The 12,801-nt window shown below is 41.6% G+C and overlaps 1 protein-coding gene across 1 annotated transcript in view; it reads right to left on the bottom strand.

The window, feature by feature from the left end:
- The window catches only part of srbd1 (S1 RNA binding domain 1), a 60,920-nt gene that overhangs the window by 21,769 nt on the left and 26,350 nt on the right, over positions 1-12,801 (bottom strand). The window contains exons 15-16 of the mRNA XM_050071638.1: positions 9,525-9,616; positions 5,534-5,616 (exon numbers count right to left, since the gene is read on the bottom strand). Coding sequence (XP_049927595.1) covers positions 5,534-5,616; positions 9,525-9,616 — 175 coding nt within the window. The remainder of the gene's footprint in view (positions 1-5,533; positions 5,617-9,524; positions 9,617-12,801) is intronic.

The raw sequence follows: 12,801 nt of genomic DNA, 5'->3' as shown, positions 1-12,801 counted from the left end.
CTGTTTACATGGATGCTAAACAAAGTGATCTGATGCTCACCCAAATCACCCACAATCAGCACAGCAAAAGACAGCACTGAATTCTCGAACGGGCCAAGAGACCAGAGTTTCTGGCTGACAAGGTTTGCTCACATGAGGTCTGCAGTCGATTGAGGAAGGGTCAGAGTATCCTGGGTGAGCATTTCTTCAGCTCTCTTAAGCCTTATGGAAGGGTGTTGTCACATACTGATTGTCCCAGAAGGGAAATGCACCAAGCTGCTCTCCATTCTTAATTAGGAGTCAATGCCCACCCTGCATAAGAGGTGAGCTGAATTACCTTCCAATCAACTCCGAGGAACTGTAACAACCAGCCAAAATGAACTGGAAAAAAAGGGATCTGACAGCAGGTACGAAACAATGAGGGACTGCTACTGGCTGCAAGAGATGATTGTTGTGTCCATGGCTCCACATTGCAGCCTGTGACAACAATGTAAATTCCACCCGTTACAAAATTTAAAAAAAAAAAAAAAAAAAAAAAAAGTATATACCTGAGCACTCACATAAGAACATAGCACTATCAGAGCACTAAATATTTTTTTAATATATGAACGTTTCTCTGCCAAAATCAGTAGAGGGAGAAACAGCTGTTGCTGCATGTCATGTGCAGCACATGCACTATCTACGTCACCTAATGTCACCCCCACATGCGGTAAACATGCACAGAAAGAATATTTGTATTCCAACCAGGGAGAAACAATTGGATTAAGCATACGTTATTAGCCATTAATATTTTTCCATTGAACAGATTATCACAGGTTACACCATCCCTCAGCCCGACTAAAAATTGATTACGATCAGGCCAGATGGGACCAGCTTTTTCCAAATGCACCTACTCGCTGTAACTGTGACAAGTTACAAACCCAAACTTCAGGGTCCCTTTGGGAACTTGAGAGACAGAGGAAAGTGTGGCATGAAAGGAAGACAGAGGAGGGGGAGTCATAGAAACAAAAGCATAAAAATTCTCGCAGAAAGTCTGAAAATGGAGTGAAGGAAGGAGAACGGTTAAAAGAGGTGAGAGGAAGAGTGGCAGTTTCTTTAATATCCGGCTGGCGGGCAATGTTTTCTTACACAGCAGTGTGTGTCTGTGTGTGTATTTTCCAGTAGCAGTTAGTTTCACAGCCCTGGGGATTACCCAGCTGTCAACAGACCATAGCAACATAAAGAGCTGATTGACAGATGGAGGAGCTGTCCAAAGACCACACCCACTAAGTGCCTAATTATACAGAACACAAAACTCCTGAAATGTTTGCCTGTGTAAGTGTTCTGAACTATAAATACAATTTATCTCTAATATATCAGAAGTCATTTAAATGTATTGTTCTGTAGGTAGCCACAAATACGATATATAAATAAAAAAAATGCTAATAATACTTCATTTAAGTAGACGTCTATCTGGCAAACTCAGTATCCAGAAAAACCTGTCTGCCAGAGGTGCTGTAGTGAAAACAGCGTTCCCACACCAATAGTTAGGTCCAATCTGATTTTAATGGGCCTCACTTTTTTAGCCCTCAGCTCATTTCCTCCTTTCTCTCAGAGCTGTCACTCACTGGGTCAGCAGAGGGAGAGAGAAAGAGGGAGCATGCTGTGCCAGCTGTCTAGAGTTACATCTGCCCTTACGCTTTCTGGGTCTAATGGCAATAAACTTTCAGAAAGCTCAAAATGCCACGAATCACACAAAAGAACTTGCTAAAAACTCACATATGCATGAGTGCACTTTTCTCACACTCGCTCTCCCACATTCACAACCACACACACTACGACAATACATACATACATGCAAGCACATACACACACTTAACCCTTCAACTCTGAAATAAGATGGGGAGGATATAGTGTGTACGTGTGTGTGTGTTTGTGTGAGCTGACACACAGGTCAAAGTGATGTCCCATCTCATATCTGTCAGCACCCGGAGTTTATTTACCCGGTTATATTATCATTTGTTGACCTAGTCACATGATCTGAGAGCGGGAGGTGCAGAACCCCAGGAACCCCAGAGAGCCCAGTCAGGACGTGATGAGAGACACGGGCCTGTGACCTAACACACTCAGCCACAATACATAAGCACAACAACTTGCACAATATGACCTCCTCCTTTCTCTTTCAAATCTCAATTTACCTCACCCTTAAATTTCCACATCTTTCCTTTTCCTTTGACTTTTGTCACCCTCTGCTGTCCTTTTGTAACCCCCCCCCCTTTCTTCGTCTCTCTCTCGTTTAGAGCCGCAGTTGTCATTTGGGATTCTTTCTCTACGCTGTTGGGATCTTTTTCTTGTTAACACTGAGAGAGATGCTCTGTCGGCCAACACTAACAAATGACAATACTTTTACAGGCCCTGAGTGTCAGCTGCTAAATGTTAACAGGAAAGTATAAATAAATCTCAACTGGTGTATCTCTTAGCTACAGTATATGCTGTACATACTTGGCTTAGGGTAAGAGAGCTTCCTTTCAGTAACCCTTCTGTGAAGGGCTGACCATCAATCCCTCACTAGACTGAATGAACACTTCACTAAAATTGGTCAATTAAAGAAATACTTCACACCCCATACAAAGCATAGTATGTCGATTACTCACCCTGTGTTGTGTTGAATCTCTCAAGAGAGCGTTGTTTTTCTCAGATGCATCCACAGTGAACGACAAATCCAAAACAAAGTAAATTCTTGATGAAATGAAGTCATAGCGGTTCGTGTTTAACAACAGCAAAACTATATCAAAACATCTCTTTGTAGAATTCATGCAGATTTATCCAAGTTTCATTTAGCCAGTTGTGTGCTCAGAACGTCCCAAGAAGATAGCCCTTTCTGATGGGAAACTAAACTAATCTCTTCAAAGCCAGACTCCACTGACAAAAAAGGTCATTTTACCTCGCTGAACACAGGAGCTGCTGGTCTACTGCTTCCTTGATGAGTTAGTTTGTTGTTTTTTGAGTGACTTTGGTGTTTTAAAGGGTAAGTTTAGATTAATTAAATAAAACAATAACACAAACTAATCAAGACAGTGGAAAATCAGCAGCTCCCATGTTCAGCAAGGTTAAATTCCTGCTTTTACCAATGGAGTCTGGCATTAAAGAGAGTATAGATAAATTCCACTTTTAGTTCAGTTCCCCATTGGAAAGTGCTGTCTGTCTGGGAAGTATAGAGTGGATAAATAAGACTTGGATTATACTGCATGAGTTGTGTGAGAGTTTGTAAACACATGTTTGTATATAGTTTTGCTGCTGTTGCCTATGACTTCAGTTCATCAAGAATTTCCTTTGTTTTGGATCCTTCATTCACCATGGATACATGCGAGAAAAGCTCTTTACTGACGTATTCGTCATAACATGGGGCGAGTAATTGATATACAAATGGTCATCTGGGGGTTGAAATATTCCTTTAAAGCTACTGTTAGTCACTTTGTGTCACATTTGTTGAAACTGTCACTATATTCTGGGGGGGGGGGGGGGGGATACATGAGATAGGTAGTCTGTGGGAAAAATCATATCCCTTCTAATGGCTTTTGCTAGAATCTACTGCAGTGCACCAAAAACAACCAACCAGAACCGAAGACTCTTTAACACAGCTGTTTATCATGTCAATCACTGTTCATGTGTGGTCACATTTTCAAACTAGGCAGCGCTAATTAAATATGACTCAAGATTTCTCAAGTTTAGCTGTAAAAAGGAAGGTTAGCAACATGGCCACCATGTTGGAAATGATCAACTCAAGTTTTTTTGTTTGTTTTTTCCTCTTACTGTACTACATGCTCAGGGAGATGCTCCGCTGTTTCGATGTTTTATGCAATGACAATAAGGATTTACGTACCAAACATGTCCCATTGGCTGGACCAAGGTAGAGTTGCCAGTCTGATAATTTGACCTTACTCTATTTGCCTTTGTCTTCCGTCTTCCTCTGTCCTTTTTGTTTTGTTCCTATTTCCACCCACTCATATGATTTTTCCCCTACAACCTACCTACCATATATGGAGAACAATACTGCATTAATAGGAAGGGTAAATAGTAGGCACACTGACCTAATGCTTGTCTTCCCCTTCTCACACAAATACACACACACACTTGTAATGAACAAAATCAACATTGAGCGAACTGTTGTTTCATCTGCACACACACACACTTGAACGCATATGGACAAGGAGCAGCAATCTCACAAGCAAAAACAAATGTCCAAACATACGTCATGCCTGATCTCCATTAATTGAATTAGCTGTCACCCTCAGCATCATCTGTTGACACAGGCCTCAGCCAAGTTTATCTACTTCCCTGCTTGCCTGTTTTCTCTCAACCAGTTTCAAGTTTTACTCCTTTGTTCTGTCACATCTTCAATCCCTCATTCACATTCCCTCAAAGCCTCCAAATTTCCACTGTCTTTGGTTTGTCTGGTTTAGGTCACACCTAAACTCTACAAGAAGTCGGAGTGAAAACAGTCAAATTAACAGACCAGAGCATACTGTGCTGAACATACTGCTTAGAACAAAGATTGACTGTGTATGGTTTAGGATGATATATTACCCGAAATGGAATATAATATTAGTATGTTTTCTTTAGTGTATAATCACTTGAAAAAAAGAATCGTTATTTTCATTACCTTGGAATGAGCCATTTATATCTACATAGGCAGCAGGTCCTCATCCACGCAATCTGTTAGTTTCTACAGAAGCCCAGAACAGACAAACCAAACACTGGCTCTAGATAGGGCCATTCACGACTTTGCATAGGCCACCATAGTTAACTGTCCCTTCATGACAAGCCAAACAACGTTGGTACAACATTGATTTGTTTAACATTAAATTGTTTTATGTAGTGGTTTTACTAATTTTAGACACCTTATCTGTTTGTTTTGGAGAGAGGGTGACCTCTGTGGATAAAAAACTCATGGTAAAAACACTGAAGCAAATCATAAACGGAAGTTCACACTTGGCACATGGGAGAATTTACCACTGGCTGCAATCTGCAACCCTCACCACGAGATGCCACTAAATCCCACACTCTGCTCCTTTAAATGTTTTTAAACACAAAGATATTTCATAAAATAAAATATGAAAGTGCAACTGATAATTTAATTTGATGTTTAGTTTCACTCTCTGTTGGGAGATGTGGTTATAATGTGTTTGATTGGCTTTTATGTTTTCCCTCTTTTCTTTCTCTTATTCCTTTTGTGACTGTTGGTTGTGTGCTGGTTCATGTAACATAATAATGCTGCCACTTTGGTCAGGACTCTCTTAAAGACGCCACACTGGTTAAATAAATGAGACAATAAAAAGAAAAGAAAAAAATACACATCCTGGACCATCTTTGCGCCTTTGCTGTTTGACCACAAATAAGTAATGACAGCAGGCGGTGCTATAACAACAGGCATGTGTGTACGATCATGGTTTATTGTTAATATGCTTTCTACTCGGCCCTTTGCGTCAGTCTAACTCACAGCAGATGTTCCGCTGCCCGAGGACAAGAGGCTCTCCCCACGAGGAGCGTCTCAACATAACAAAAACACACTTACCTGGTATGTTCCAATGCCTATGTGTTTAGGATCAATCTTCACAAGCTCAGCCAGGGGATCTTGGACGCGTCTTCCAATGGACACTGTCAACACACACACAAGCACATACACATACACACAGAGAGGAAACAAACATGAGATTCTGTGTCTCATGAGAGTCTATGGCTTGTGTTTTTCATGAACCTGCTATCTGGAATCACATTTATTGAATATGCAAATCCATATTATTCATAATTACTGAATATGCAAATTGTCTCCATATTACAATGCTGGCCTGAGGGCAGGCCAAAACCTAATTGTCATTCCTCTGCCCCCCGCCCCATAATAATAATTAAAGCTGGCGTTCAAATGGAGTCTTTGCACCTGTCATTTAGCTTCCTGATAGATGCTGGAGCCATGAACCTTTAAAACCTCTAATTTAACCAGACCCGTGCACACTGACTCACGCAGCCAAACGTAGCACACAAATAAACACGCGCAGTCCACATCGACCAAAGTGGGGTAGCTTTTAACGACGGAGTCTGTAAGGCCTCAGCCCGCTCCTGCACATGAGGGCCAAATGTCTTTTCCATGAATATGCTGGCAGGGTCCAGCCAGTGACAAGGAGAAAAATTACAAACAACCTTACTCACATACACACCATAATACATGACATCAGCCCCAACACACACAGGCACAGAGAGAGGGCCAGAATAACACAACCAAATAACTGTTCACACATTTATGTCCCTGTAAAACACAAGGGACGTGCCAGCTCTGGGTGTTTCTTTGTCATTTTTGTTGTAATTTTTTATTTAAGAAAACAATGAACGCACTTCCAAAACTCATAAATAGTTATCTAGCACAATTTATCTAATTTCCTTAATGGTTTGAGCTCTATCAAGGAATAGAGATTCAACAAAATGTTATATACATAACTCAACGACTTCAGACTTAAACCACAGAGTGTATATAAATAATGAACAAAGCTACAGTGACATCACCCCTTGGTATGTGGAATCCTGTTTTGAAGCTTCAAGATTGGCATTCTGGCAGTTGCCATCTTGGATTTTTGGAGCCACAAGTATCCTAGGTGACTGTATTTGATGAAAGGGTGGAGCTGTGGAGGATCTGACTCACAGACTGTGGTGACACCTCGCAGACAGCCTGTCACTCAAAGCAGCTGTGCCCTTAATTATGCATGACTTAAACCAACACAGTCGTCAGAAAAAATGATGCCATTGTACATTTCCGCAAACCATGGATACCTTACATTTGTACGCTATTATGTACAACAACATCTATTGCACGTCTGTCCGTCCTGGAAGAGGGATGTGTGGTTAGGTTTAAGCACAAAAAAGCATTTGGTTATGGTTAGGAGAAGATCACATTCTGGCTTAAAAAAAAGTTTCTGTGATGCAATCACAGCTGGAGTAGTTGCCAATGTGTCTCCTAAAAAACAACCACTTTTTGTGGCACAATCTTGGCAGAAAACGCAGCGATGTGTCGATGTCTTGGTAAAAAACAAGTGCTTTTAATGGCACTATCCCTGCTGGAAAACAGCAGCTGGTAGCTAAAAACTACCAACATTTAGTGGTTAAAAGGACACCGGAAACACTGCTGTAAACTTGGCCATTTTTACATGGGGGTGTATGGGGACTGACTTGCTTTCGGAGCCAGCCTCAAGTGGCCATTCAAGTAACTTCAGTTTTTGGCACTTCTTTGTTGGCTTCATATTCCAGCCACGGGGGTTTCAGCTTGACTAAAACACTGGATGATGAATCAAAAGTAACAGGAAACAGTGTGTCTCCTTCCCTGTCCTCCCTGTGCTGCTGCTCGTCAGTGTCTTGTATGTGTGCATTATGTGTATGCTTGAATTTCAGTGGTCGGCAATGTAGTGTGCTGCATGAGGCACGTCAGACTTAGATCTTTGAGGCGGAACGGACAGACAAAGAAAAAAGAAAGAGATGGGATGTAAAAGAGGGAGTATGTCTGGAATCAATGGCTCTCCTCTCCTCTCTCTCCTCTGGCTGCGGTATGAGGCTGCTGCCTGAGATAATATTTAGACAGGGATGGAGTTTCAACCCTGGCCTTGCTCAGTGCACCACCAAAACTCTCCAATAGCCTTTCCATCTATTCTGCCTCTGACTCTCTCCCTCACTCTCTCTCTCTGAGACGAACCGATTTGTAAATGGAGTCCAGCATAACTCTCCAGTACTTATTGAAAGTTTATGAGCCAAATACAAAAAATGGGAAGCAATGAAGAAAGAAAAGAGAGAGGACGGCTTGGATTAGACACAGACACATCGCTCAGGAGAACTGGAAGAATGTGACGTGCGGCAGGGCAAAAGTTGGGATGTGGCTGCACTGTTTTTGTTGTAGAGCATGAGGGGCAAAAAAATCAGATCAAGTTTTGGGGAGACGCAGCATAAACTGTCTGTCATACTGCAACAGGCAATGAATGACTGACAGTGGTCCAGGGGAACTGATCTCGACTTTCAGACTAATTTTACACTGTGGTCACCTGTGGCTCATTTTTTGATCTGTCTCACAGAGAGGACACAGAAATAAACTGAACACAAAAACAGTAGTCCTTGAGAAGAGCTGAAATGTTGACTATCACCACCAGGTGTCCCTAGATCTGCCAACAATAGAGAGGACAGATGGAAGGTGTCTATAACTCTCAGTTTCCAACATACGTCACATGGTTAATCATATGGACAGAAGCAGAAACACACATACCCCCAAAGGTAAACCAGCCAGACACAAACACTCTGTGGCCACATCCGACTCTTTAACCATAGCATCCTGGCTCAGCACTCCCTCTTTCTATACCCATCCAAAGTCAAACGCTGTGGATTTCTCATGGCTTTCATTAGGGGTATAAATATGGCTCTCCGTGGCTCTCAGTGCTGCTGACCACAGGAAACTAGTGAGGAATAATCCAGCCTCGCTTGATTTATGGCTTTTATAGAGGAAGTCTGCTGGAAACATTTGTTCTGCAAAACTCTGTGCAACCCTTTTTTATTCTGCTGTTCAATGATGTAGTATGTGGAGTGAGTGAGGGCGAGGTGGCAAGTGAGAGAGAGAAAGAGACAGACAAAGGGAAGACAGAGGAGAGCCTAACAGCAATGCCAGAAAGTCACTGATAATGGGACGATGATGCATGCACCTTTGGGTTTTTTAACTGCTGGTTGTAAAAACCAGACAGTTTAAAAAAGTCACTTTGGGCTCTGGGAATATTTGGTGAGGGGGGCAGTTTACCTCCCAAATTAATAAAAACATATATTTCTACCAACCTGTGGTGCTATTTATAAATCTAGATTGTTTTGGTGCGAGTTGCTGAGTATTGAAGATATCAGCCAGGAAGTGTGCATCTATTGCTAGCTCACCCACCACTGCCAAGCTAACATTACAGCACAGTTGAGGAGGATGGCCTGCATTAACGCTTTCATCTCTCGATTACACAGGCATAAACCCCTTGTCCATGAGGAGATGCACGCTTCCTCCTGCATGATGATACAGTTGGTGGGTGTATTTCAGTAGAAAGAAAATAGTTCTTACATGAACATATTCACAACAAGGTCTGTGGATTATCTCAAGTGACTGGGTCATAATTTCTGGAAAGAGACATTGCTGCTGATTTTTTTGGAGCCTTGTGCACCACGTGCCGAGTGCCATCTAGTTCCATTATATTGAAAAGAATGGAGACATCTTTACAGCTGATATCTGCAACACTTGGCAACTCACACTAAAAAAAAAATTGATGATAAAGAGCACTACAGCTAAGAGGTGAAATATGTGTTGGATCTTGGGGTGAACTGTCCCTTTAATCGATAATTAAAATACTCATTGGATGCAGCCCTGTACATGGTGTCTTTCACAACACCAGTAATTTTGACATAGACAAGGGCCCATAAAAGCACAGCCAAGAATATCACACAGCTGTTTGGCAAAATTCTGAATCATCATCAGATGAAGACAAACCAGCCTGGCTGCCTGGCCAGCGTACCTGCACTCCTAAGGTTGGGGTCCATGTCTGGCATCTCTTTGACCGCCTCAGGACTCACACTGTAGATGGATGCTCCTGCCTCGTTAGTTATACTGGGGAGAGAAAGGGAAGGGACAGAGTGAGAGAGAGAGGACAGGGAATAGGAGGCAGGTTGGCCAGTGGGGGAGAAAGCAAGAAAGAGAGGGGTGTAAGAGGAAGAGGCGAGGGGAGACAAAAAAAGACATAGTGCGGAGTTATTACTGCTTGAAAGACATAATGGCATGGCTATTAAGCAAATCACTACTGCCTTGCACCTTAAATAATGCAGCTGACATCTTCTCAAATTGATTCTTCATTTAACCCTTTGTAGTCAAAGCTTGACCATCATTAGTGACATTATGGCCAAAATATCATCCTGCATTAACATTAACTGTGCTATTAGTCTTTCAAATGCACTTCCTTTAGGAATTCAACTGACAGCAGGTGTGAAGACCCACATGGATCCCTATTGTATGTGTAAGTCATTGGTCTGCACCTATTAAAACTGAACATATTAAGAAGAGGTTAATTAGTGAGTCCGGTGACTGAGTGAGATCATTTTGATTCTTAGTCTCCTATTTTTCCGTGAACACTTCTTCAAGTAAGACCATCTTTGCACAGTGACTCGACACTTAAATAACAGACAGTATGAGGTATTTGGCATAGCAGATGGCACTGAGTAAGCAGTCCTCTGCAGTGCACTCACAATTTATGTGACACTACTGCCATCCAGAGGTCATTTGGGTGTACTGCTGTTTGTCAGTATCAATAGAAAATCACTGTCTTGAGTGAGATTGAGAACTTCTACAAGAAAATATGACTGTATGAATGTAAGGCCAGCCAAAACCTAGATTTCTTCAGGTTTAGATGTTCAATTCTTGCTCAGAAATAAAGACAATGTGCTTTTGCACAAACCTCCACATTGTGTGTGTTTTTTTTGTCAATGAAAACTGCTGTCACTGAAGTCTGATTTAAAATATGGTATGTAAAAAATTTAAAAAATTCAGGCACTGCATTCCCAACTTAAACCTGAAAGGTTTTCAGAGACAGAGACAGATTTTAGTGGAACATTTTAGGTGAAAAGAGACACTTTTGTCTAAGGTACAAAAACAACAAAAACAGGGACAGCCTTAATTAATTTCAGTCATTGGTTGTCCCTGCCAGCTCTCATTTTGACACAGTAAAATGGTGAATTATGGTTTGCAAGATTGACATTTAGGCTATCATAATAACTACTTTTGTGAGACAATATATTGTCGTGGAAATAATGGCAAAGATGATATTGTTATTTTAAAACCATTTTATGCCACATACATAACGATAATATAATAGCAGTATAATGAAAGTACACCCTTTAAAAGAGCAATGAACTGTAAATTCAATCAGATATGACAGCAGAACTTGTCTCAGCATAGTTTTGTATATTGTGTCCAAGACTTATAATAGCCAGGAAAACCCCGCTGTCAATTCTGGCATCACATTGGCTAAAATTTTAGAGGCAATCTCATGTAAAAACTAACAGGCAGTATCATACAATATGTGTGGTAATGACCTAAATCATGTTTTCTGACCTTGATAAGTCTCAAACATAATTATCGTGTGACAGGACGTGTGACATTGCTCAATTTCAGGTACATTTCACGGCCATAAAATTTGTCTATTGAGGTATTTTTGTAGAAACAAAATTGATATTAATGCTAGAACAAGACATTCCTGTGAAAACTATCGATAAATCAATAAATCAACTTTAAACATCAATGAAATGAAATGAAAATTATTCTACATGGCAGCGTTTGGCTTATATGGCAACAAATTCATTTCCCATGTTAATGTATTCAGTCCAAAGTAGGCCGCTTATCATCCATCACCACACAGACAACAAAGCCACTGATACCCGTGTTAATGCTACGGACAAACAACTGAGGCTGTCATGTTGTTTAGTCCTTCTATTCTCTCGGCTGGATGGAGAGAGGGGGATGACCGGAGAAAGAGAGGGGGGTTTTTCCCTGAGGGCTGACCAATATGACGAAGGGGTCAGCAGCTCCCCAATGTCCACATCTCAGAATGAGGCCTTCTGTAGTAGCCTACACACACACACACACACACACACACACACACACACACACACACACACACACTCTCTCACACACACACACACCAATGCTATCCCAGAGGCCTGGACCTTGCCACAACAACCTTGCCAATTATAAGTATCTTGTTAATGAGGAGTGGCAGAGGCCTTCTGATGGGAATCACATTTAAATGAACTTGTCCTCCCTCCCTCTCGCTCCCATCCTCTCTCTGCGTCCCTTCCTCCGCCTCACTGTTCTTTTTGTCAGCTCCTTATCCATCGTGCTGACAGCTGACATATCGCCATGGTGACACTGCTAACGAGCACTGGCACATGACCTTCAAGGAGGTCAGAGCAGAACTGGTCATTAACCCGGAAACACTCTATCTCACGCACATAGAGACACAAAGACACACACACACAATAATTTATTCTGAGTAAGACACAAAAAATAATATGAATATCATTTAAATATCTATCCAAAACTCATGCGGCTCTCTCCCTTTAAAGGTATACTATGAAAAATTGTCAGTTACTGTTTGTACGCAGGCTCATTAGCGAAAGTAAAAGTAAAAGCCAAACCCAGATTCACTCAGTTTGGCGTTTCACCTTGCTATCTTTGCATTTTTTTGGCACTGTGTCTCGTGGATGCCTGCTGCCTACCGTCTGGCTCCTGGCTCCCACCTTTGCATAAAGCCCCAACTTGAACTGAGTGCTGTGGGAGCACACGAAAATAAACATCCTGAACATAAAAAGTGATAAGAAAATAAGAAAACAGAGGAAGAGAGCAGGGTCTCTAGAAAAATCCACCATCAGAATAAAACAGTATGTAGACATGGAAGTGATGATTGAGAGGGATTACTTCTGTATGAGTCTCCGCATTTTTTTAAAAAAAAAATCTGGCATAGTATATCTTTAAACAGAGAATGAAGATTAATAAGGCTTTCAATTATGTCAAATGGAAAAAAAATACACAGGACACACAATTAACGTATGTCCCCATTTCAGAGACAGTGGGAAAATGGAGGTCAAGTAAAAGAGAGGCAACCGTTTATTCAAAAAGGCTTAGTGGTAAAGCAGGTGCCCCATGTACAAAGGCTCTGTCCCCGATCGTCCCCGATCTCTCTCCCCTGTCCTGTCCATTAAAGGCAAAACACACCCCCCCCCCACCCCCACACTCACCACCAC

This window comes from Epinephelus moara, chromosome 19 (genome assembly GCF_006386435.1).
Source record: "Epinephelus moara isolate mb chromosome 19, YSFRI_EMoa_1.0, whole genome shotgun sequence".
NCBI classification, from domain to species: Eukaryota; Metazoa; Chordata; class Actinopteri; order Perciformes; family Serranidae; genus Epinephelus; species Epinephelus moara.
The sequence above is the reverse complement of the archived record's forward strand: the minus strand, read 5'-3'. Positions and strand labels throughout refer to the sequence as shown.